This window comes from Ambystoma mexicanum, chromosome 5q, assembly GCF_040938575.1.
Source record: "Ambystoma mexicanum isolate Mex_15411 chromosome 5q, UKY_AmexF1_1, whole genome shotgun sequence".
Lineage (NCBI taxonomy): Eukaryota > Metazoa > Chordata > Amphibia > Caudata > Ambystomatidae > Ambystoma > Ambystoma mexicanum.
In genome coordinates this window covers 65,118,329-65,145,136 of record NC_090933.1, presented here as the reverse complement: position 1 = coordinate 65,145,136, position 26,808 = coordinate 65,118,329, and the positions used below count along the sequence as shown (strand labels likewise).

At 50.9% G+C, this 26,808-nt stretch overlaps 1 protein-coding gene across 2 annotated transcripts in view; it reads right to left on the bottom strand.

Moving 5' to 3' along the window:
• LOC138497213 (uncharacterized) overlaps window positions 1–26,808 on the bottom strand; it is a 371,787-nt gene that overhangs the window by 8,139 nt on the left and 336,840 nt on the right. For both annotated transcript variants that reach the window (XM_069620537.1, XM_069620538.1), the window contains one exon: window positions 13,652–14,557. In XM_069620537.1, the coding sequence (XP_069476638.1) occupies window positions 13,652–14,557 (906 nt within the window). The remainder of the gene's footprint in view (window positions 1–13,651; window positions 14,558–26,808) is intronic.

Sequence of the window (26,808 nt, the reverse complement as noted above, 5' to 3'; positions counted from 1 at the left end):
CTTCTTCTGGGTTCTGTTGGTGTCGTGTGTTTGCGTCCCTTGTTGCACGATCTTGCTCTCTTTCTCTGCTTCCTTTCCTGGATCGGGCCATTTTTCAGTTCAAGGTGCAGATGTAGTAGGGTAGTTGGTCCTCTATGCTGTGTTGTGCAGGCACAGTAATCTTAGTTTTTTCCTTCTCTGGATACGCTAGGGTGCTCTCTGGCTGTGTAATTTTCTCGGTGGGTAGGGTTTTCTCGGATGGCTAAGGATGCACTGTCAGGGAGAGTTATGGGCGTTAATGGTCTGGTGGTATAGGACTCAATTAAGCTCGGTAGTGATGGGTTTCAGGGATTTATAAGAGTGCCGAACTAAACAGTTAAATTGGGCCCTGTATAGTGAGAGAGGCCTACGCCTAGGAAGGCGATAGAGTACTGGACCAAACGTACCTAGATTTGAGGGTCAGCTGAAAAGTGCAGCACGGCCCCGCCTCTGGCAGCCATCTTCATATTTGGTAAGCATGTAAAGTGGCAGTATGACCAAGAAGAACCGCAGAGGGGCCAAAGGGAGGGTTCACATGTGAATTCATGCTAGAACGATGCTGGAGAACAATAGTTACAGGTAAGTAATTTAAATCTTCTCCAGCATGGCATCTGGCATAGATTCACATGCTCATGAATAACGATTACACGGCAGTACAACATAACCATGGGAGGTGGCAAGGTGCAACATAACCAATTAATTCTTATCACTAGAACAAACTCATCTTAAGCGGAAAGGTTGCATAGCATTGCTCGACCGACTCTGAACTCCACCCTGGAATCCCCGTCGATTCAGTAGAACTTTGTGACGGTGTGCATAGACCTCCACATACCAGCCCTGCATATGTCCAGCAGGGGCACACCTGAAAGGAAAGCCGCTGTCGCAGCAATCGCTCTGGTGGAGTTGGCTCCGACGGCCTGGCAGCGGTCAGATCGCCAACCGATGAGTGCATGATGTAGCCAGAGAGCCACTTGAAATGGAAGCCTTCAAGGCCTTTCCATGGTACACAGAACCAAACAAGTGCGAAGTCTTCAGAAAACCCTTTGTGCGTGTCACGTAGAACTTCAAGGCACAAGCAACGTCCAGTGGGTGCAAGGCCGTTTCTGACAGCAAAGGTTTTGGGAAGAAAACAGGCAGCACTAAAGGCTCGTTGAGGTAGAATGCCAACTGAACCTTCGGCATGTAGGAGGGGAGCGTACGCAGTACCACCCTTGATTCGTGGAAAGTCAATTACGGAGGCTTGCAGGAGAAGGCCTAGATCTTACATACAAGTCTGGCAGAGACGATGGCCACAAGGAAAGCAGTTTTCCACGAGAGAAACTTCAGTGGTGCCGACGCATCGGCTCAAAGGGGGGCCTCACCATGAGCCTTGGCAGAACCACGTTGAGCTCCCAACGCCAGGGCAGGAGCCGCCAATGGTGGGAAGGATCAGAAAAGTCCTTTGAGAAACTCCTTGACAAGCCTGTGGGACTACAGAGGATCTCCCTGGGGATCTTGTGTAGCGTCAGATGGCCAACAGTTGTACCTTGATGGATGTGTGATCCTCAGAGGGGTTATCTTCTGCGACCGGCAACACATAGCAAAACTCCACTCACGGCTGTAGCACTTCAAAGTCAATGACGCCCTAGCCTTGGCGAGGATGTTGCTGGCAACTCATAACCTCCAAACTCTAAGGCTGCAGGAGCCAAGCTTTCAGGTTCAACGATCATGGGTCGTGAAGGATTGCGCCTCCTCTCGTGAACAGATCTGGAACCACCAGCAGCTTGACTGGCTCCTACACTGGCGGCTCCAGGATTTGTCTGCAGGCGTCAACAGGGGAAGCCAATGAAGCCAGCAGTCAACAGACACCAACAAAAACTATTAATGTGCCACTCTACCTTACCTTTCCATAATGTAGACTGCCATAGGACTTGCACCATGCATGCTCAGAGAAATGTTACCACCAATGTAAATCTATTCATGGCTACACTGTAAACACTGCCTTGCACTACATACTAGCACACTTGCCAATGTTATCTAGTGCCACACCTAGAGAGAACATTTGGACAGGTGTAACAATGTTAGCATGTGCCACACCTAGATGCATCACTGAACCTTAGCCTGCGTCGCATCTAGATAGAAACGTGAATGTTAGCATGTGCCACACCTAGATGGAATTCTGAACTTTAGCCTGCGACGCATCTAGATGGACATGTAATGTTAGCATGCGCCACACTTGGTGAGACTAGCTGTTAACAGGTGCCACACTTGGATGGAATCGTTATCTCTAGCCTCCTCACAACCACATAGGATATTGAAAATTAGCAAGTGCCGTACTCGGATGGAATAGTGAGTGATGGCAATTATCACACCTAGACAGATTTGCAAGGACAGCAGTGCCAATTAACCAATCAACTAACATTTTCACCCCTCTGCTTATGCCTCTCAAACTCTAACCAGATAACCACAAGCCTACAAGACAACAATCCGCACAAACTTCACTACACTGCAACAACAAAACAAACCACACAGACTTGCACAACAGCACACGACGACTACCGTAAACACCCCAAGCCCAGCCAACTGACCCACCGTGCTGAGGCTGCCAACACCACATCACTGCTCTCTTGCACTTTTCCAGCTTATTTCCACTAACTCTCCCCCCTTTCCCTTTTTACAGAGCCGCCAGAGTGCCAGGGACCACCCTGGTGGTGATAGCGCGCGGTCCAAATATCCTTTAACATCTGGAATAGACTCCGGAGCCGCTGGTGAACTAGCTCTATCGCCCTTTTCCGTAACATAGCTCGTACCTCTTCCAGGAGCTGAGGGATGTGTTGCTCCTGACGGGGAACCGGCAGCATACAAGGAAACCTGCGTTGGAACATTGTGTGCCCCTGGGCATTAGCATCCAGCACCCATCTGTCGGTAGTAATCTTTCTCCACTTGCTGACAAACCTCATCAGCTAGCATGCTGCCCTCCCACCAAGCTACACAAGTGAGGGCCCAACCTCTTTCTTGGCAGGTTCAGGCTTGCTTAGGCACCCCCGGGCGACAGCAACCTCCACTACCGTAGGACTGGGTGTAGCCCCTGTAGGCTTCTTGCTTAGATGAGCGGGAAGGCTGTCTGTAGGACATGCATATCCTTTGTGGACCTCCTCGATTTACCCCTGGAGTAGGGAAAAGACCAGCTGTGCTTCAGCGTGCCAAAGGAACGGCCATCTCTGTGCTGGTTTTGATGGCGTTGCCGGACTGGTCGACTACCTTCCCAAACCGATTCTTACCGCCAAAGGACATGTCCAGCACCTTCGCTTTAGTGACCTTCCTCCCTAGATCTCTTGCTTGTGGCCTTCTCAGAGTTCCACAAACCTCTCTAGCCTGTCCATGCATCCTTCAAATTTTTCTCTGGTCCAAACAGATGATCCAGATCTGTCCAGGGGTGGAAAGGGCTCTTCTAGTGGCTCTGTCTGCAGAAGTTGAAGAAATCCCCTCCGGAGCTTCTGAAAAGTATTTTCGGGGTTCCAACAGTTGACGAGTGGCCCTTTGTCTGTAGGCCTTTCTGTAGGTTTTGGTAACTCCTTTGGCCTATACCTTGATTTCGACAAATCCTTGTGCTTGTCCTTGGGTTTCGATGAATCCTTGGACCGTTGCTTGTGAGAATCCGCCAAAATGATCCTGGCAATGCTTTCGGTAATCGCTTCAGAATCTGGAAGTTCTAAAGTTCGGGCCGCTGGTTGCGCAACTACTTTCGGCGGGACCAGGGCCTTTACGGCCGAGGACGCTTTTTCTTACGATGCGTCTCGACGGATTCCTGAATATTGGGGGCAGCACCCTTTGATTTAGAGGGCCCAGTTGCAAGACGCTTCGGCGGTTGCAAGGTTGCGGGCTGCCGATCCCGACAGTCGGTGGGCAGGCCCGAAGTTCTGAGTGCCTGTTGGCTATATGGGTAGTTTCGTCGAAGACATTCCTGGGGTTGTGTGTTTCGTGTGTAACACGCAAGAGTCTTAATCGCCGGAATGAACATTCCCCATAGGAGGAATGAGTCTTGCCTAGCGGGGCCAGGGACAGACGATCCGGAGTGAGAGTGCTCCGCCGAGGGGTCAATCGCCTCTGAATTGGAGGCTTGTTCGTCACTCAGTCCCTCGTCACAATCGGCGGTTGTGGCAGCGGGAGAGCTAGACTTGGCCTGAGACATTCCGTAGGCCGCCCACTGCTTAACAGCGCTCCTTCAAAGTTTTCGGGCGCAGGAGCTTGCAAGCCGCACAAACTGTCGTGATTAAGGGGCAAACACTGATTACATTTATGGTGTTTATCCTTCCAAGGGAATTTGGCCTTACAAGGACAAAACCTAAATGGAGTCCTCTCCATAGCATAGGAAATAGAAAGTGATGGAGGGAACCAGGGAACAAAGAGGAAAGGGAAAGGCATGCGCAGAAAGGGAAATTTCAACCCGACCCCACTCTCCCTACTGTGTAGGCCGGCCAGAAGGCCGAGCCACGTGGTCGGCAGCGCTCACCAGAACCCCGTCTGTTGAAGATCCGAGGAACCGTCTTCGGCAGAGACCTGGAAAACAGCCATTGATGGAAGAGACGGTAGGCTAATATCTCTAACTCTTGATATATATATACGACCAAAGGTCGAAGAACAATAGCAATTTCTCTGGACGAGCTCCGCACAAGGCGACCAGTATGCTGGGCGGAAAAAAGCAATCTGAGGGACCTCCACGCGTGAGGGATTTTGGGTACACTACACGTTAGGGATAGTGTTACAGGCACACCCATGTTGATGTCCCCTTTCGATTCCTGAAAGACAAGATGCAATACTCTGCGGTGACCACTGGATGTCGGACTATATACACAGCATGTGATTCCAAGCAGATTAACAAGCATCAGAAACATATACAAAAGCAAGGGGCCTAAAGGGTTAATGCACACAATGGGTCCACAACCTAGAAAAGGGGAAGGAAGCAGGTAGTCTTTAGGCAGTTCTGCAGTGATCACAATCCAAACTGAAAGGCAGTTCAGTCCCTAAGAAGAGGGGAGCATATTGCTCAAACGTACTTCCAATGTAGGTGCATGCAGTAGTGCAGATGGGTGAAAACTGGGTCTCCTGTAGGGTCTGTAGCAGCTCAGGAAGGTGGGTGAGGTGATGCAGACTAGGTTCGCACTATTCGTGGAGGGTCTGCCCGAGAGGGTAGAACAGATTCCAGGAGTTGGCAATAATTTGATACCTCAGGCTATGTGTGGAAAGGAGAGGGGGCCCTCAGGAGCCACTTGTGCGTAAAAATGGATGGATGCGCTAGGGGCCACCGGTAAGGGTTGCAATTACTCACCGACCCATGGTGCACTCCGGACCAAATTCCAGCAGTCTAGTCCACTTCGGTTGCAGGTTCAAATGCAGCAATCTTGTGGCTCTGCGGCTTTCAGCAGCGAAGTTACAGCGTTGATTCACAAACGGGACAGTGGTGATTTCCCCGCTCCTGGTGGATGGATCAGGCCAGTTTCACTGTAGCAGGCTACAGGGCACAGAGGGTCACAGCTGCAATGCACTTGCCAAGTTCATCACCACAGCTGGGCGACACGGTAACCGCTTATACTCCGGTTCGGGCGCTCTCCCTTTACTCTAGACATGGGAACGCCAAGTGTATGAAATTCGGTGCGAGTGCCGTGAACACAGAGCTTACCAAGTATCAGGGTAAAGATCCTGCGCAAGCTGGTCAGCCCACTGGTTGGCCCAGGAACACTTCCGAGAAGGCTTACTTACAGGGTTTGATGAAGGTGCAGAGAATAGTTAGTCCCACTATTCCAATGGGTCGAAGAGTCTTCGCAGGCCTATTCAATTAGATGCAGAGGGGTCCAGCGGGACCCAAGCGTGCTCATGATGCCAAACCTTCAAGTGGGTCAAAAGCGATTCCGTTTCTTAATTTCAGGATACTTGGATCCTATCTTTCATTCAGTGAGCACGCCAGAGATCAACATGGTATGGGTGTTTGGAGCCTTCTCTTATCCAGAATATCCTTTGTGCTAAAACTAAGAGGACCCAATGGGAGATCTGCTCACATACATGCACACCATACGTGGACCAATCAGACCACAGTGGTCCCAGAAATTCACAGCACACCAGACTCTCTGGCACCCAGGATGTGTATTGGAACCAGACAGTCCAACCCACATCCTGGAAGCACACGCAAGGCATGCAGAAGCCTGTGGAAGCTTGGAGTTTCACTGGAGAATGCATGCCCAAACAAGGACTGACCCGGGTCGGCTCGACCTGGGGAAGATGAAGGGGCAAGATGGCCAAAAGAACCTTGTGGCAGGGCCATTTTGGAGCCAGGTCACCTATTTGTGACCAACGCGGTGCCCGCGGTTTACCAGGCAGGAAAGGGTTAAAAGTACATGAAGATAAGCTACCACCAGCCCTGTCCAAGGCACACCTGCACTCCTAAAAAATCCTTTGAGTGTATCTAGGGCCTTTAGAAATAACCGGAAGACCCAAGCGCACTATACTGGAAGTTACACTGTGCACTTGCAACATTGACAAGGACTAAGTACTGGGAGACTTTGTTTCCCTAACTGTAAGGGCATGTCAGTTATCCCCATAATAAAGTGATCGAAAAACCCAGGGGAGTGCAGCAGAATGATGTGCTCCAATGGAAAAGTCAGACTATGGAGTAACAGCAACAAAAAGTTGGGGGTACAAACTGGAGGGAAAATTAAACATGAAATGGAAATCTTTCCCAACAGAGAGCAACTTGAGAGGCCTGATGCATATGTTAGAAGCTCCCCTCACCCCACACCATCATGAGCCTAGTCAGCACCACGTTGAGTTCCCACGCCGGGGAAGGAGCCTTGACTGGCAAGAAAAATTGGTACAGTCCTTTGAGGAACTCCTTGACGAGACGATGAGACCAAATAGATCGTCCTGGAAACCTGGTGTAGTGGGAGATAGCCGCCAGATGCCCTCTGAGGCGTGCGTCAGTCCTGCCTTGGCCAAGGATAACAAGTATGGAAGAATCTGCGGGCCGTGACCCTCGGGAGTGATCTTCGGTGACCAGCGTAGTGTAACGCTTCTACTTGTGTGCCCTGGCCTTGGCAAGGACCTCCCTGCAGTCCACTGGCAACTCGTATCCTCCAAACTCTAGGGCTGCAGGAGCCAAGCCCTCAGGCTCAACAATCCTGGGACGTGATGCAGGATTGAGCTTCCTCTGGTGAGGAGACCCGGGACCACTGGCAGTTTGACCATGAACAACGCTAACAGGCTGAGAAGGTCCAGGTACCAAATCTGCCTCGGCCACGCCAGGGTGATGAGTATCATCCTGCATCGGCACGGTTTGTGTTGATTGATGACATGCAGGAGGAGAGGCAATGGCGGGAATGCGTACAGAAACATGCCCTCCCATGGGAAGAAGAAAGCGTCCCCCTTGCTCGTCGGTTGGTGGAATCTGCTGGCAAACTTCTTGCATTTGGAATTCACTGCCGTCGCAAACAGATCGATCTGGGGCCCGCCCCATTTGATGAAGATACGTCCACATGGTCCTAAAGTTCACTCAGGGCAGGAACACAACTCCCTGCTGAGAGTCAGCGATTGGGTTCTCGACTCCCACCAGGTGAAAGGGGATGAGGAACATCTCCTGTCTGACGGCCCAATGCCACAAGTACTGCGCCTCTTTGGAGAGCACTGGAGAACGGATGCCGCCCTGCTTCCTGGTGTATTACATTGTAGTGGTGTTGTCTGAAGATCCTCACCACCTTGCCCTTCAGGGACGGAAGGAAAGATTTGAGGGCCCAGAACACGGACAGCTCCAGGATATTGATGGGAAGATCATTCCCCTGTGGCAGCCACAGGCCTCTGGTGTGCAGACGTCCTGTGTGGGCTCCCCATCCCTCCAGGGAAACATCCATGGTAATAGTCTCCTGCTATATGGGGGGTGGGGAGGAGATTTTGAAACCCTGTGCCCTGCGCGATGTTGAAGTGTACACCCCACCACCCAACAAAACAAATTGTTGAGCGGGATCTTGGCCACCAAGCTTTCAGCCACTTGAATCCAGTGGGCGTCCAGGAACTCCTTAAGAGGCCGCAACCTGCATAGCCTGATCAGGTAGATGCATGAAGACATCATGCCGAGCAGCAACTTGATGTCTGCACCGTGGCAGGCAATAGCCGTTGTACGTTGCCCCGCAGGTCCGAGACGTTGAACCCGACCCTCAGGGACATTGCGTTCTGCAATGGAATCAAACGGGACTTTCCAGATCCGTCAGCAGCTGAACAGTCCTTTCCGTGTGTCCAAGGGCCACTTCCCTTGACTTGGCCCGGATGAGCCAGTCCTCTAGGTACAGGTACATGTGTATGCCCTGTAGACTTAGATGAGACGCCACTGGTGCCAGGCACTTCGTAAACATCCTGGGCCCCGACTTCCAGCCGAAGGGGAGAACCTTGAATTGATAGGGTCTTCCGTTCACCACGAAGCATAGGAACTTCGATGCATCCGGTGGATGGGGAAATGGAAGTAAGAGTCCTCCAGATCCAGCGACACCAAGAAGTCTCCTTCCTCCAGTTGGCGCAGGTCTAGAAGAATGGGCCGCCAGCCTCTGGTTTTCTTTTTGAATAAAAAAGTATCTGTAGTAGACTCCGGAGCCCCGGAGTAGTTGTGGAACCATCTCGGCCCCCCCACCCCACTGCCACTGCCTTTTGCAGCATGGCCAGTAACTCCTCCAAGAGAAGAGGGATGTGCTGCTCCTGCCGGGCCACTGGAGGGATCCACGACACCTGTGCTGAAACCCCAGAGTATGTCTGGGCGAGAGAATCCAGCACCCATCTGCCGGAGATCTCCCACTCGCTGACTAATCTCCTGTCAGCTGGCCTCCCATCGGGGTGTGCATGGGTGGGGGCCGCCCCCGAGGTCCTGGCTGGTTCAGTCTTTCTTCAGCACCGGCGTGCTGCCTGGAGGGCAACGGCAGCGCTGACCACCTCCACCGTAGGCCTTTGAACATAGGCTTCCCAAGTCGTGGATCTTTTAGGGTAGCGAGGAGGAAGAGAATGAAAGAGCAGTGTTGCTTGAGCACTGTATCTGCCTTTCTGACCTGTAGGGACTCGTCAAAAAAATCCCAAAAAGTTTAAATGAGTCTAACGGCATGTCCAGTAACCTTGCTTGGACCTCCCCCGCAGGAAATTTGTGGCCTTCAGCAAGCCTCGACGACGGAGGCAGACACGGTTCCCCATCTGCCGGAACCGTGTGTCGGCGATGTCCAGCATCACTGATAGCATGGTCAAAAGCCACCTCTCCCTCCTGGAAGGGGGCGATCGCCTACATCCTCTTGTCGGGGAGGAATGACAATCAGGTCCAGCTTGTACCACAGCTCCCGGTCTTACCTGGCCAGGATCGCCAGTGCATGGGCCGCCTCTTGATGGTTGATGTTGCAGTGTAAATGACCTTCTTGCCAATGGCATCCAACTTCTTCCCCTCGCTGCCTGGATGGACTGAGGACGAGGAAGTGTTTGACAACCTTTCCCTCGCGGTCACCGTAACCACTATGGCGATGGGTGAGACCATAGACACCTGGGAGGGGCCTCTGGCACCTGGTACTTATTCTCCAGCCTATCCCGCATGCCTGGGGCTTTGCAAGGGTTCTTCAAGAGGGTCAGGGTTCTTCAAGAGGGTCAGGCCCTCCTCCCACACGTCATCCAAAAGGGGCAGTGCCAGGATGGTCTTCCATTTGGCCTCGCGCCTCTGGTACAGGAAACCCTCCCTTCTTGGTCTCCTCAGGCATAAGCTGGAAATGCTCAGAAGCTTTGGCGACCATGGAATGGAACAACCCCAGCTCATACGGTGGGGACGCCCTCGGCTGCGTAGATCCGCCCGCCGTTATGCCGTCACCCTGTCCGTCCCCAAGGCCACCAGGGGTGGGGCACATGTTGCAGAGGTGGAAGCTAAAACGGGGTCATCGGATGACTCTTCCTCTTAGCCGGAGGCTGATCAGGGGCGGCAGGAACCGGGCCCTGTGGCATCCTTTTCTGGATTTCTGACACCTAAGTGCAGGGTCGATAGGATTTCCAAGATACATCCCCCAGTGGAGCGGATGTGATCGGCCCTATGCCGTCATTGCAGCCGTCGTCCTCCAAGTTCTCGTGGACCGTGTGTAGGGACTCCAGGTCCACGTCCGTGGACGAAACTTGCATGGCCTGGGACTTCTCCAGCCGCCTCCACCCTCACCCCTCCAAAGTCACCTTGGGCCAGTAGGGGTACACCTTCATGGGGTCAGTCCCTTTGGCCTTCGTGAGAGCAGCAGCCAACAGCTAAATCGTCGACTAAGATTTCTCCTGCACCACCTGGGCCTTCTTGGGTAGGTCAGCCACCTTTTCCTCCGTCCTTGGCTTCTCTGGCTTCTCCTGCAGTTTATCCGGGTTGGACAATTTCCTTTTTGGAGGAGAAGCTAGATTGCTAACTGGCGATGGATGCAGATGGTGATGTTGATCATGCCCTGCCCATCGCTTGTCCTGCTTGCTCGGCGACCCTGATGGAACAAGACTCGTGGTGCTTGGCCTGGTCTTGGGCCCCCACGGATGGGGTGCCCTCAAAAGGACTTAGAATCCTGCTCCTCAAACCAGCCGGTCTGGGTGAGGCATGACCCTGCTCGGGGCACGGCCCTTGGCCTTTAGCCACGCCGCCAGTCTACTGTGTCGATCCTTCATAGTTTTCTTGGAGAACCCGAGGCAGATCTTGCACTCTCCTTTTAGGTCCAGGTGAAATCAGAGGCATTGGAGGTGTTTGTCCTCTACAAAACACGTTTGTGACCCGCATCCGGTGCAGGGCCAGAAACGGGATCTTCCTTCTCCTCAGTCATGGCTGGAGGTGCGGATTAAGCCCGATGGCCTTCTGGAAACTTCAACGATCCTCACCCTTGAGGGGTGCTGAGTTTCACCGACAAATGAATGCCTGCTGTCAGCAGATGGTGAGAAGAGCACACACGCTCTTTGACAAAAATAGAAACTTTTTCCAATGAAAAGCGAAGAAAAATGTAGAAGTAGCTCACCGAGCAAAACTCACATACTCCTCAACTCTGAAACGTGCAGTAGAAATGTGACGATGGCTGCCAGAGGAGGGGCTTAGGGAGAGGGCTGTCATTGGCTGCAGGCAGTATGACCCAGAGGACAGCGATTTGTTTAGAGGAGACATAGTAAGTGAAGTGACACTTTCTTTAACCGAGGATACCCAGCCTGACGGGGAATATTCATGAGCATTGGAATCCATGCCTGACCCCATGCTGGAGAGCTACATATTACTAGGGTACAAAATTGAGGGGAGATGGGAGCTCTTTAGCTCCCGCTTGTTGCCTAGTAGAGTCTGGTTAGCTTGACGCCAACAGCTACTGGGAGCTATTGTAGGCTCACAGCCAGCTGATGCCCATCAAATATATCTAAGAAACTTTAGGACACATCTGTATGACATCGAGCACAAGAGGTCATAAACACTGAACAAATGTTTAAGTTTCCATCTGATGCAGAGGTTTTGCAGACCACTGAACTAGCTCCTCATTCCCCAGCTAATGGTCACTGGTCAATGCTCAATACCCAGGGGCAGCCCTTAGCTCCTACTTATCCAATCTTAACAGCAAGCCCTGCATATGCCAGTCAGAACTGGTTTCAGGCTGCCTATAGCCTCCAGACTTTGAAAATCAGTATCAAGGCCACGTTTTCCAAGCAAACAAAGGTCATCAAAATTCCATTTTGTGAATGAGGGTCAAAAATTGACCTCATGCAGGTAAAATGGCTTCCACTGACTACACAAAGTAAAAAAGCCCAACACAAGCCTAGATACAAAAGTAAAAAAGAGGGCGTACCCTACCTCAAGGCTTCTTTGCTCACAGAAAAGGACCCACTAGACCACATGGGGATTACCTTGTGTCTGGAGCACCAAATCTCCAGTGATCAGGATCTTCAACAACTGCAAGACTTTTAGATCAGCTGCTGAGGTGGAAAGTAATCCCAGGCATGCACGTTGATTAACTACAGGAACACTGCAACGGCCAATATGACTGCTCACAGTTATCAAAAGTAGATTAATTGTACCCTGCAATTCAGCAGACTTCTTTCTGCACTCCAATATCATTAGCTGGGTCTTTGAGTTGCTTTTCATCACCAGGATCCAAAGCCTGCATAGCTTTCTCCTTTGTTGAATAGCACCTGGCAGCTCCTTTATCCCATGTACTGCACTGCCCCCTCACCCTCTTGTACTTTTCCCCTCCCCCATCCCCTGCACTTGCAATCTCACCATCACCTGGCCTTGTAAGATCGCTATCACTTTGTTCCCCTCCCTTTCCTTGGAGCGTCTTGAAACACTTGTGTATAGGTGCGTCACAAATGCCATATCATAACCGAGGCTTAGATTAGGACTGCGACAAAACACGAAAGCCAGCCAGGAAAAAGTTGAAAGTACAAGGACAGCACCTGAGTGACATACTAGGACTCCGGGGTCCTGTCCCCCCAAATACCCAATTTCTTTGGCCTCTGCCTAACCTTGTAGCACTTGCCTCAGCACCCACCCGGGCTTCGTCCTGTAGGCTCGCACCATCTATTCAATGCGGCTCCAGGAAGCATAGCTCATCTGCTGCTCACCCACAAGCACAGACATTCCAGCACCATCCCCCACTCCTACATTCCCTCTTCTTGCTGCAATTGCACATAATGAATACTCACAAGGCATAGTAGGTTCGCCTTTATCCTCTGCTGTATTGTTTTCAAACCCCGGTTCCCTATCTGTTGCCCTGTGGGTGCTTTGAAACAGAAGTGACTAACTGAATAAGCGCCTAACAAATGCACAATAACAAAAAACAAATCAGACTCTTGGAAATACTACATAGGAAAGAATTGTACAATTAGCAAGCTTTAAACACTGCACACTGAGCAGATGAGCTCAGTAAGAATGAAAATTCATGCAGAAGGTGGACCTCTTGAAGCCTGGCGACTTGAGGCATAGGCACCATGAGAAGACGCCAGCAGAAAAAGAACGTCTCTGTACCTAAAAATCTACTGTGCTTAGCACTGAATAAAAGACCAATAAAGGGGAGCACGTGGGCGGACAAGAGGGAATTGCTTCCTTGCTCTCCCATAGGCTCTATTAAAGGTTTTACTACCAGAAAGCATACAGTAAGTAGGATTATAGAGATGTTTGACAACACCAATAAGTTGTAGATAATGCAGTAACAAATGTTTTGGACAGGAAATAAATATCTGCCATCAAAAGTAAATGCATGCTTGGTTCGTACCCACATTACCAACTAACTTTACATTATATTAATGCACGGAATGGATGTAACACCTAATTTGTTAGGTTCCAAGTCCAATACCAACAATTCAATTTAAAAAAACTGGATTTTAATGGTAATGAATTTGAAATATAACAGCTAGTTTTGGCCATAAGCCAAGGGTAGGTATCTAAAGGGTGGGACGGAGGGGCTGGCTAGGACACACCTTGTTTTCCTTGTGTCAGGTTAGTAAATTATTGGAACTAATCAGCGTTTAAAGCCTACACCCAGAACATTACAATTCAATAGAAAGAATGTATTCAAACGCGCGTTTATAGCTTCAGCGTAGTAGCATCCATGCAAAGACATTTTATCAAGTCTACTTTAACAGCTGACAAACAAATTAAGTAACTTACTTTGAAGTGTGGGATTTGAAGCAACAAGAGAGGCAAGTATAACCGTAGCAGATTTAACATCCTTTCCACGAATCCGATTAAGAATCTCAGCAGTGAGTGGACTGGCCTTCTTCTCTGCTGCCATAGCCCTTGGAAATTCCATTGCAGCAGAAGGACCAAGCGGCACACGATCTGAATTCACACGAGTATTTTGAGGCAGAAACTGAGGTAATCCAACATTGCCCATTCTTCCCTCTAAATTCATATTCGCATGCAGCATTTTCGGATCAGCAGTGAAATTAGCACGTGATCCAGAAACATAACCTCCAGAGGAGATTGGTTGATTAGGAGTTCCTTGTTCCTGTAAACTTCTAATGTATATTTCTCCTGGCTGACTTCTAGGGACATCAACAAGTCTGTTTATACCAGGTGTTAAAGGGTTGTTTCGGCCCAAAATAGGTGCAGGACCTCCTGCTAAGCTGCCAGGCAGAGGTCCACGATCAGATCGACTGTATTCATTCCCAAAGCTGTGGTTACCAGAGAGAAATCCACCTGGGCCACGAGACTCATTGGGAATAAACGGTCTTAGTTCTGAGCCCATGCCTTTTGGTCCAAATGGGTTCAATGACCTACCAAAAGAAGCCGGTTGACTTGCAACATTTTCAGCCTTCGCAGATTGCCCAACTTGCATCAATGGATCTTGATTCCAGTCTTTTTGCGGCAGCAATGTATTTTGCATCAATGGTTCTCGATCCCAATTTCCATGTCCGAAGGTTGGTTGATTTTGCATTGCAACAGGATTTAAGTTTGGACCTCCTGCTGGATACTTGGCTTGCTGATTATGGTGCACTTGATCGAAGGACCAGTTTCTATTTTCTGTGCCATAAGGGGTTTGCTGGTTTGGTAGCAAATTCCTATTTCCACTTCCTAAACAAACAAAAAAAAGAAAAAAAGTTGTCATTTTAGAAAAGGTCAAAACACAAAAAAAAGTCGCACAGAAGTATTGATTGCTAAATGTGTTATATTTAACAGTACAACAAATATTTTAAAAAAACAGAATATGAATTTAATTATTGGCTTTAGCAAAAGAAGAAAAACAAAATCTCTACTTCCCAGTAGTTCTAAATTTCTCTTGATTGAAGGTTTACAGGATGATTGATTAATTATTCATGGTGAAAGCCTCCACTCGTTAGTGTACAAATTTGGGTCCAATACAGTGAAATAACCAGTCTATTTATAGTACATTTCCCTTAAATGCACACCAACGCACTATTTTCAGCTTGCACGTGGGCGACACGGGGTGACACCATCGAGCCAAATGATTAGGTCCATGTAACACTGCTTATTTCGGGTTCAACGCAGTTTTGCATTATACAAAGTGTCTTGCGTGATAACTGTTCTGCCACTTCTAAAGGATTAATGCAAGTTGTTAGGATTGTAGTGCAGTACCCTGTGGGAGACTACACCGCCTTGACCTCTTGGCAATAGTTAAACCAACCTTTGTTATAAGTATGTACTACACAAGTTGGTGAAGTGGCTGAGCTGCCAGGCTCATCTCAAGAGGGGTCAATGTGAGTTGCAGGGTTTTTACACAGATACACAGTGACAAGTATCCAAATAAACACTTACACTCAATGTTGCTTGATTAAACAATGCACTCATTTAACAGTCAGCTGAATAAGCCTTCCTTAGAAGGGAGCAATATATATGTAACAAAAAAATACTTTGAACTACACAGTTTCTTTAAATCAGTAAATACCCATTCAGGGAGGCACAAAGCTTCTTCCTACACGCAGTGGTGACAAATAGGACACTGTGGACATTTATATATCACTAGTACATTTAGAGCAATACGGCGGTTGGTGTCAAAGGGAGAAGATGAGGGAATAAAACAATGGTTAACAAATATTCTTAAGCAGGTAAGTACTTTTTGAACCCTCAAATGCAAACCCTTTCCTGGGGGAAAGGCAAAGCACAAAGTCAGAGGTTAGAAGAGTCTTTCAGGGAGCCTGGACATGTTAGTTGGGCAAAAGTCTAGGTGAGATGAAGCACTTCTTGCAGGTAGGTTAAAAGTATTGCACAATGTTTTTAGAAGTCTTTGTATAAAAAAGAAATCACTTTAGGGCCACAAGCTGGGAGGCTTGTGAGGGGCAAAGCTGCAAGCAACTCTGCAAAAGCAACCAAGAACAGTCAACTGAGAACTAGAAGGCTACACAACAAGAGGCAAGTCCCCTTAGTTTTACACTACCTCTGGTTAGAAGAAATTGGTTGCAGCTGGCTTCTGTTCCTGTGTGGGTCTGCCGATCCAGTTGTTCCTGAGTCTGTCGTGAGGACAAGAGGGAGGACGCCTGAACTATGAATTGAATGTTGGCGGCAGCAATGGGCAAACTTCAGATCAGCGGCACTTTGCAGTTTCAGCTTCTTGCGACCCTCGCAAATAGCACCACGCGGTTCTCGGATACCTTGATGGACTTTCCTCGCATCTGGGGCCCATGACTCTGTTGAGGTGGCTCAGGCTTGGTCAGTCCAGCTTCCTGGGAGTCCAGAGGATCTTCCTGGAGCTCTGGTCGGACTTAAAGACACTCACTTGATTCTGGTGTTCCTCTCCCTGGCAATAGGTTGCTGCAGCAGCAATGGAAGTACATCCAGCTCCGAGAGGATTTCCAAATGAGCTCGTTGTGGGGTCAATTGGTCCCACCAACCCAAGGGGAGAATTCGTCCTTTGCAGGGCTTCTCTAGTCAAGGTGAATTTGGATTTTCAGCACAGCAGCAGGGCTTCACCCATTCATTCGCAGCGTAGCGGTCAATCCCACAGCAGGGTGGCTGCCCTCCAAGGACAGAAAGACAGCCAATCACCTTTGGGTGCATTCCTGCAACCAAGGGGCTTAAGCACAGGTAGTTTCGGCACCTCCCTCACTTTTTGCCCCTGCCAGACCCGCTGGAGGCAGAAGCGGGGTCACCAGTGAATCCCGCCAAAGACGAAACGAACAAAGGGACCAAACCTAGTTTGGCGCGCAGAGTAAATCTCAAGAATGACCTTTCCACCAAGAAATGGTGGAAAAGAAAACAAGACCGGGGCCATTTTGACCGCAGTAGAAACACAATAGTAGGAAAAATTAAACCACTGCCACCAGCCATTAATTGTAGAAAGGGTAACAAAAATGTTACATGAGAAACTAGACACAGGGGATACTAAGTAACCCCTCCAACAACCTACTGTAAGATAGTGTGTGCTGGTCTAGAAAGTTACAAAACGTAAGTAAAGTCAATTTCACTTCACTGCTATTGGAACAGTAGTTTCACCAAAAGAAGGTATTTAAACCTTTGGGAAATCTAAGACTTCCCTGTGCCACTGCACTGAAGGTGCTTTGTGTCACAATGCAAATATGATGCCTATAGAGTTTTTCAGACTCCAAAGTCAAAAGAAACAGTTCTAATCACAGAAAAATATGTGAGTAGGAAAAAGGTCTTACTGTCTCCAGGTTAGAAATCAAAAGCCCTAAAGTCCAGCAAAAGAGCTGGAGGGTGCGGAGGGGAGGTCTTCTAAGGTAGAGAGGAATTACAACATTTCTGAGAATTCTCCCTAACAAGACTTAAAGACTAGAGACCTGGGCTTAGGTTTTTCCACGAGTGTTTGCTCTAATTTACTTACCAGTCTAAATTTGTTATAAACAACTATTTTACATTTTTCATTTGCTTTACCACAAAGTTATTTATAGTGTTGATCAGGACTTTATTGCCTAACTGTTTTTAAAGGTAAAGTGTTGGTGTTCTTGTCCCCTCAATGCTGAATGTATGTATTGGATAGTAGTTGTATGGTAAAACATAGCAGAAGTTATTATTCATGTGAATCCTAAAGGCCTAATTAATTGTTGTCTATGTTGATACATCTTATCCCTCTTGGAATTATGTAGTGCTCTGTGCCTATCTCGTTGTAGCTCAAGACCACTCTCGCACACTCCTTTATCTAAGCCTTACTGCTCTGCAACTACCTTGACTGGGTTTGGCTAGCCTGTCTTTCATGTTCACCTTAACAGACTGGCCTTTCAGAATCCACCCTCTGGGCTAATTCTGAAAATCCATCTCAATAGCCTACAAACTACAGTAAAAAAGGAACAAGTTACTTACCTGTAACTGTTGTTCTCCAGCATGGGTCTGGCATGGATTCACATGCTCATGAATATTCCCCGTCAGGCTGGGAATCCTCGGTAAAGAAAAAACCAGTATCAGTTTCGTTTCTGATCTGTCTTTCGTAGTAATAACCAATCACTGGTCTCTGCGTCATACTGACCACAGCCAATGACTGCCCTCTACCTAAGCACCGCCTCTGGCAGCCATCTTCAGATTTGGAAGCACGTGAAGTGGCAGTATGACCAAGTGAAGAGCCGCAGAGGGGTAGGCGGGAGGGTTTGCATGTGAATCCATGCCAGACCCATGCTGGAGAACAGTTACAAGTAAGTAACTTGTTCCTTCTCCAGCATGGGGTCTGGCATGGATTCACATGCTCATGAATAAAGAATACATAGCAGTACACACATGCACAACCACGGGAGGTGGCAAAGGCTCAACATTAAGCATTACATCAAACTCAACATCAAGCAATCTTACCTCCTCACCAGGCTCACCTCAGGCGAACAGGTTGCGCAGCACTGCTTGGCCGACCCTGGACTCCTCCCTGGAATCCCGATCGACGCAGTAGAATTTCGTGAAGGTGTGCGTCGACCTCCACGTAGCAGCCCTGCATATGTCCAGCAGGGGCACACCAGAAAGGAACGCCGTGGTAGCTGCGATCGCTCTGGTGGAATGGGCTCTCGGACGGCCAGGCAGCGGTCGGTTTGCCAACCGATGACAGTACATGATACAGCCGGAGAGCCATCTGGAAATGGAAGCCTTCGAGAGAGCCTTCCCCCGATTGACAGGTCCAAAGTTCACAAAGAGTTGTGACGTCTTCCGAAAACACTTCGTGCGGTCCACGTAGAACTTCAGCGCTCTAGCCACATCCAGCGAGTGCAAAGTCCTCTCAGCCGGCGACGGGAAGAACACAGGCAACACCAAGGGTTCGTTGAGATGGAAGTCCGACGGTACCTTGGGCATGAAGGAGGGGTGCATCCTGAGCACTACCCTCGTGTCGTGAAAAGTCAAGTACGGGGCCTTGCAGGAAAGGGCCTGGATCTCTCCCACCCGTCGTGCGGAGGTGATGGCCACAAGAAACGCTGTTTTCCACGACAGAAACTTCAACGGGGCCGAGTGCAGAGGCTCGAACGGAGGTCCCATGAGCTTGGTCAGCACCACGTTGAGCTCCCACGCCGGGGCCGGAGCCTTCACCGGCGGGAACGATCTGAACAGTCCCTTCATGAACTCTTTCACCAGACGATGAGACCACAGGGACGCCCGGCCCGTGGTTCTGGTGTATCGGGAGATCCCAGCAAGATGAATCTTGATGGACGCGTGTGCCAGTCCAGCTTTGGCCAACGTCAGCAGGTACGGTAGTACCTGGGGAGCCGTAATCCGTAGAGGGTTAATCTTCTGTGCGTGGCACCAGACAGAGAACCTCTTCCATTTGTGTCCGTAGCATTTAAGAGTCGAGGACGCCCTGGCCTTTGCAAGAACCTCTCTGCAGTCGGCCGGTATGTCGTATCCTCCAAACTCTAGCGCTGCAGGAGCCAGGCCTGCAAGTTCAGTGATTTCGGGTCGTGGTGGAGGATGGCGCCTCCTTCCCTGGAGAGTAGATCTGCGTCCACCAGCAGCTTGATTGGCGGGGACGCTGACAAGTCCAGAAGGTCCGGGAACCATATCTGCCTCGGCCACGCAGGTGCGACGAGGATCATCCTGCACCTTGACCTCTTGAGCTGGTTGACGAGCCGGATTAGCAGTGGCAAAGGAGGGAACGCGTAGAGGAACAGGCCCACCCAGGGGAACGAGAAAGCATCGCCCATGCTCCTCGCCTGGGGAAACCTGCTGGCGAACCTCCGGCACTTGGAGTTCGTCGCGAACAGGTCGATCTGGGGTGTGCCCCACCGTCGGAAGAGGCGATCCACTAGATCCTGCCGTAGTTCCCACTCGTGGCACGAGCGCAGCTCCCTGCTGAGTGAGTCGGCGATGGTGTTTTTTATCCCTGCCAGATGAAACGGCACCAGAAACATCCTTTGGGCGACTGCCCAATGCCACAGGTCCTGCGCCTCCTTGGACAGTGCTGGGGACCTGGTTCCGCCCTGTTTCCTGATGTAAAACAGGGTGGTGGTGTTGTCGGTTAAGATCCTCACCACCTTGCCCTTGAGGGAAGGAAGGAAGGACCTGAGGGCCCAGAACACTGCACGGAGCTCCAGGACGTTGATATGGAGGGACTTCTCCGTCGGGAGCCAGAGGCCTCTCGCGTGCAGATTTTCGGTGTGCGCTCCCCACCCTTCCAGGGAGGCATCCATGGTCACTGTCTCCTGGTGGTCTGGGGTCTGGAAGTCCATGCCCGCCGTCAGATGCGCGCGGGTGCCCCACCACCGGACTGCTCAGCGGAAACTCTCGTCGAGTGTGATCCTCTCCTCGAAGCCGCCGGTCGTTTGGATCCAGCGCGCGTCCAGGAACTCCTGCAACGGGCGCATCCGGAGCCTGCACATGGGAATGAGGTAGATGCAAGAGGACATCATTCCGAGGAGGGACTTGATGGACCTCACCATGGCCGCGTCGGAAACCAACATCCGCTCTACCTTGCCGAGGATGGACCTGGTCCTTTCCTCCGACGGGGAGGCCAGAAGGGACACTGTCGAGCTTCGCTCCCAGAAACAGTGCGTTTTGCGCGGGTACCAGGTGGGACTTGGCGTAGTTCACGGAGAATCCCAGGTCCGTGAGAAGTTGGACGGTCCTTGCCGTGTGGTCCACGGCGAGCTCCCTCGTCTTGGCTCGGATGAGCCAGTAGTCCAGGTAGGGGTAGACGTGGATCCCCTCGCGGCGCAGCTGCGCCGCCACCGGTGCAAGGCACTTGGTAAATACCCTGGGTGCCGAACGTAGTCCTAAGGGGAGGGCTTTGAACTGGTAGTGACGCCCTTGGACCACAAACCTGAGGAATTTTCGATGCCCCTTTAGGATTGGAATATGGAAGTAGGCATCTTCCAAATCCAACGACGACAGGAAGTCTCCTTCCTCCAGCTGACCCAGGACGTGCTGGAGGGTGACCATCCGGAACTTCTGCGCCTTGATGAACTTGTTCAGACGTCGCAGGTCTAGGATGGGGCGCCATCCTCCCGTCTTCTTCACGAGGAAGTATCTAGAGTAAACTCCGGAGCCCCGAAGCCTCTTTGGGACGAGTTCGATGGCGCCCTTCCTGAGCAACGCCTTTACCTCCAGGAGAAGCTGAGGGACGTGAAGCTCTCTCCTGGCCACGGGAGGGACGCGCGGGCACCTTCTTTGAAACTCGAGCGCGTGGCCCCGGGCCAAGGCGTCCAGCACCCAACGGTCAGTGGAGATGGACTCCCACACGCTGACGAAGCTCGCCAGCCGGCCTCCCACCGGGGTGCTTCGGTGGGGGCCCGACCCCACGGCCGGTTCAATCCTGTTTCGATGAGGCTTTGCCGCCTTGACCTCCTTGGCGACGACGGCGGGGTCCTCCAGACTTGCCTCGTCCTCTGTAGGCCTCTAGAGACGACGAGCGGGCCGCTTGACGGTAGGTAGAGAAATCGCCGCCGGAACCTTTGGAGGCGCCCTTGCCTCTGCTGCTCCGAAAGGGCGTCCGTCGTTGCTGTAGAACCCCAAGGGCCGGGGCCGTCTCAGTGTCCGCTTTAATGGCCTGAAGGGAATCGTCCACTGTTTTCCCAAACAGGTTGTTCCCGTCGAACGGCATGTCCAGGACTCTGGTCTGTACGTCTTGACGGAAGTCCGTAGCCTTGAGCCATCCACGCCGCCTAAGGCACACGCCGTTGCCCAACTGGCGAAATCCAGTGTCGGCGATGTCCGTCGCAATAGTGATGGCGTGGTCCGACGCCACCTCACCTTCCTGTAGGATCTCTAGGGCATCCGCCCTCTTGTCGTCCGGTAGGAAGTCCAGCAGGGGAGCCAGTTTGTACCATAGCTCCCTGTCGTAGCGGGCCACAATAGCCAAGGTGTTGGCCGCTTTAATCGTCGTCGCTGCAGACGAGATGACCCTGCGTCCCATAGCGTCCAATTTCTTTCCCTCGCCGTCCGGTGGGGAAGTCGATGTGGAGGCCGCACCCCCCCCCCCCCGCTTTCTTCCTGGCCGCTGCGGAGACGACGGAGTCCGGGGTAGGCTGCGCCCGCAGGCACAGGGGGGCCGCGTCCGGGACCCGGTACTTCTTTTCGTACCGGTCTCTTCTAGCTGGCGTCGTGGAAGGGTTCTTGAGGAGGGCGAGGCCCTCATCCCAAATGTCGTCCAGTAGAGGCACCGCGAGGACCGTCTTCCTCTTGGCCTCGCGCCGTTGATAAAGGAATCCTTCCTTTTTCTTCTCCGGGCAGAGTTGGAAAAGCTCGGATGCCCTGGCGATCATGGAGTGGAACGATCCAATCTCGTCGGGCGGAGAGGCCCTGGTGGGAGGTGACGACGGGAGATCCTCGTCGTATACCTCGTCGTCCATACCCGTCGCTGCCGTGTCAGTCCCCGTATCATCCCCTCGGGTGGACGGGGAGGAGGGCTGGACGGGTCGCGACGGCTGAAAAGGAGGTGGAGGGTGAATCCTTTTCTTGGGAGGGGGAACACCCGAAGATCCCGGTTCAGGATCCCCCGACGGGAGAGGCTCCTCCGTCGGCAATGGTAGTCTCGTCCTTATCTCTGAGCATAAGGACTGTATAGCCAACAAAATGGCCGCCGAGTTGTCTTGCGGCGCTGGCAGAGGGGAATCTGACGGGCGATCAGGGGCCCCGTCGGCACCCTCGACGCTGCCGTCACCTGCGTCGGGATCCATCCCGACGGGCCGGTCTTCATCCACGCCAAGGCCGTGGCTTAAGACCTCGATCAGCTCTTCCTCTGAAGCCGAATCTACGACGACGCCCTGCCCCCCCTTTTTCTTCCCCGCCGGGGATTTCACGGGGGTCCTATCGATGGGCACAAAAGAGGACTCCCTCCGAGGTGGCAGGGAGACTGAGCCCCCGAGGTCGCCACCACTGGTGTAGCCTCCACAGGCTGAGCCAGGGCCGCCGCGACAGTATCGATAGAGGGCTTGGCCGGATGGATTAAGGCCTTCACCACCTTAGGTGCGCTCACCGCCTTATCCTTGAGGGGGGGACACTGCCTCGCTCCCCCTCCGATGGGGCCTTCGAGCTCGACCAGGGCCTCCAGGAGCTTCGCCGGGTGCTCGCCCTTCCTCTTACCCAACCCAGAGCGTTGGCTCGTGGCTGAAGGTGCCGGGGAGGGTGCGCCCTGCCTGGCGCCCGTAGAGCCCGACCGTTCGGCGCTCCCGGTGCCAGCAGACTCGCGGTGCTTGGCCTTGTGTTGGACCCCTGTCGCCGGGGCGTCCTCAAAGGTCTTAGAAGACCGCTCGGATTTCTTCCTCTTCTTCTCGCCTGACGGGCTCTTCCCTTCCAGCCAGTTGGCGAGGCGTTGGTGGCGGTCCTTCATGGTCCGCTCCGACATATTGCCGCAAAACGCACAGTCCTTCTCCACGTGCGTCTTGTCCTCATGTAAGCAGTAGACACAAAAGGAGTGTTCGTCCTCCTTAAAGACGTTCTGCAGCTGGCATCCAGGGCAGACCCTGAACAGCTTTCCGGGCGTCGAGCTTCCCTTCTCCTGGGCCATGTCCGGGCCTGAGAAGCTTCTGGAGTCCTCCAAACGTAGCTCGACGAAATCTTCACCCTTGAGGGGCGCAGACGAATCCGACACGGGTCCCAGTTGATCAGATGGAGTCGGTGGAGCTTGAGGCTCTTTTGACCGGAAAAAAAAAGTTTTGAGAAAAAAACGTGAAAAAAATAGCACTAACGCTCGAGAGCAATAGCACGAGGATCCCAACACATGAACGTGCGGTAAAAATCTGAAGATGGCTGCCAGAGGCGGTGCTTAGGTAGAGGGCAGTCATTGGCTGTGGTCAGTATGACGCAGAGACCAGTGATTGGTTATTACTACGAAAGACAGATCAGAAACGAAACTGATACTGGTTTTTTCTTTACCGAGGATTCCCAGCCTGACGACGGGGAATATTCATGAGCATGTGAATCCATGCCAGACCTCATGCTGGAGAATGAAGCTTATTCCTTCACATATGGATGAGATAGAGACACTAGGCAGATAGGCTAAGGATACGCAGTCCAAAGAGAAAATATGAAGGACGGAACCTTCCAGAAAGAAAGCACACAATATATATCTTGTTAAAGTGTTGATGAACCGTGGGTTGTGACATGCAGAATTCGTAAACTGACCCAACACAATTGAAAGAGTAGAGTGTAGTTAGTTTACACTAGAGGTATGCAGTTGTGAATGGATGGCTCTTGAGAAAGCCTTTGCCATTTGTAACTTCTAAAGTTTGTGTACTTTGAGAAACCAGAATGTGTCTCAGCCGCTAATCCCTGTGGCTCTCTCGCTCAGGTGGCCAGGGCACCGCTATCGCCTTTGGATCCAGACCCTGGGGGTAGACCATTGCGCCTTTATCCCACCAGGTGGCACACAAGGAACACTAAATACCCCCCACTTCCCTTCCCATTACGAACACTTTCAGACAGCCCGCTCTGGGAGAAAACACTTGCACCCGAGCAGTGTACCCATCATATCCCAATACTATGGTCAGGTGAGATCAGGCAATTACTGACAATTGCTCACACCTGATTTACATTAAACTTCCCCACGCGGATAAAAGCTAGAGCATGAAAGCACAAAGGCAGTTTTGAGTTTGCAGCTGAATGAGGGAAGAAAGACGGCAAACCAAGAAGGGTTCGCAACAAGGGACATACCCTTGAACCGTTACTTTCAGGAAACCTTCAAATCAGAAAGCATAAGACCAGGAAACCGGCATAAAGAATCCCACTGTGTATCAAAGATACCAGAGGCCAAACCACGTGGCTAACCAAGGCGGCCTTGTTCGGGAGAAGTCATTTCTGTGCTAATTCTCTTCAACCTTAAGAGACCTGTTAGGCAAAGTTTGAATGCAGTACCCTCTGGGAACACTACAAATAACTGACTACAGGTATAGGCAACCAAACCTTTGGTATAAGCTTGTACTACACAATTTTGGTAGCGTGTTGAGCAGCCAGGCTCACCTCAAGAGGGTTAATGTGAGCTGTAGTGGAGTTACAATAAGATTCAGTTAACAGGTATTCAAATAAACTTACACTGAAGGTTTCTTGCATAAACAATTAATGTATTCATCAGTCAGTTATAAAGCCTTCTTCAGAAAGGAGCAATAGAACTGTAACAGATATCCTTCAATACAGTATATTTGTAGTTTCTGAATCAGACAAGGCCCTTTTGGGATGGCCCACAGACACAACCTACACCCACAGGTGACTTCAGTAACAAGGGTGCTGAGGACATTAATACCTTACTGTTGGTATTCAGAATACTCTTTAAAAGTTGGTAAAAGGCAAAGGTTATTAGAACACAAGAGACGACAAATATTCCAAAGCAGTGCAGATACTTTTAGAGTTCACTCGAAGAGTCAATAGGCTAAGCCACAGTCAATGGGCCAAAAGTCTTGGGTAGGATAAAGTGCTATTGTAAGTAATGGAAAAGTCTTTGCACAAGTTCTTAGGAGTCTTTGATGAAAAGAAGAATCAAATGCAGGGCCACAAGCTGATTAGACTTGTGAGTTGTGGAAGTTACAAGCACTACTACAGTAAGAGGTAAGTTCTTAGACTTGTTTTACAGTACCCTGGTAAAGAAGAAAAGATGCAGCTGATGACTTCAGTTCCTGTGCAGCTCTCACTATTCCTGGGCCCAAGTCGCGGGGACAAGAGGGAGCACGTCGGGGGACTCATGGACTGAACTTGCACCGTCAAAACTGCCAACCCGCAAACTTTACTTTCAGTGGCTGTTTCGTGTTACAGATCCTTACGGTACTGCAAATAAGCGCAGTTCCTGGCTGTCCTCACTTCTGGGGTCCCGCACTCTGCTGTGTGGGCTCAGGCTTGGTCAGTCCTGCTTTGTGGGAGTCCGAGGATCTTCCAAAAGCTTTAGGCTAGCTTAAACGTAACGCACACAATCTGGTGTCCCTCTCCCTGGCTATGCGGTTCCCGCAGTAACTGAGAAAATTCAACCAGCTCTGAGATAGATATCCAGGTGGTTTACTTTTGAGTTGATTGTTCTCAACAACTCAAGGGGAGAAATCGTCCTTTGCAGGGGCTTCTCTGTCAATGCTAACTTGGCAAGTAGTCGCTGTAGCAGGGCTTCACCAGGCAAACCAGCGGTCCAGGAGTTGCAGCAGACGTCCTCTTCAAGCTCTTGTCAACTATAGCTCTGCGCCATTTTGAAAAAGCGGGCTCCCACGGTTAACGTTACTGGGTCCGCGAACAGTCGCAGTAAACGCAAACCGTGGTAGTTCAAAATCAAACCACTGCCACCAGCCATTTCAAATATTACATGAGCATTTAGATACAGGGGATACTAACTAACCCCTCCAGCACTATTGTAAGTGTGCTGGTTCTAGCAAGTACAATGCTAAAACAGACATGCATTACTTACCGTAATAGCATTTCTGATGATTGTATCTGCTTCGATTCACATGCTGTGCATATGGTCCAGTGGTAACTGCGGAGTAGTGCATCTTGTCTTTTGGGGACCGAAAGGGGACGTCGGCATAGGAGTGTCTGCAACACTATCCCTATCGTGACATGTAGTGTAAACAAAATCCCTCATGTGCCGAAGTCCCTCCAATTGTATTTTTTCTGCCATGAGGGAGCCCAAGGCTATTGTGAGCGAGTATATGAAGAGAAAAAGTAGTAAGACGTCTATGTTCCTTCCACCCCGAGCAGGGGGTACCTATTTCCAGGTAGCACATGACTGCCCTGCGCACATCTAGTGTATAGGCTTTTTTGGCCATGCTAGTGCGATTCTGGAAAAAGGTAGGTAGTTCAATCGATTGGTACACATGGAACTTCAAGATTAATTTAGGCAACAATCTGGGATGAGTGCGCTGAACTACCATATCCCTGTGGACTGTAACAAAGGGGTCTAGAACAGAAAGGCCTGTAGTTTGCTAACCCTTCTGATAGAAGCGATAGCCACTAGGAAAGCCGTCTTATAAGTAAGGTCT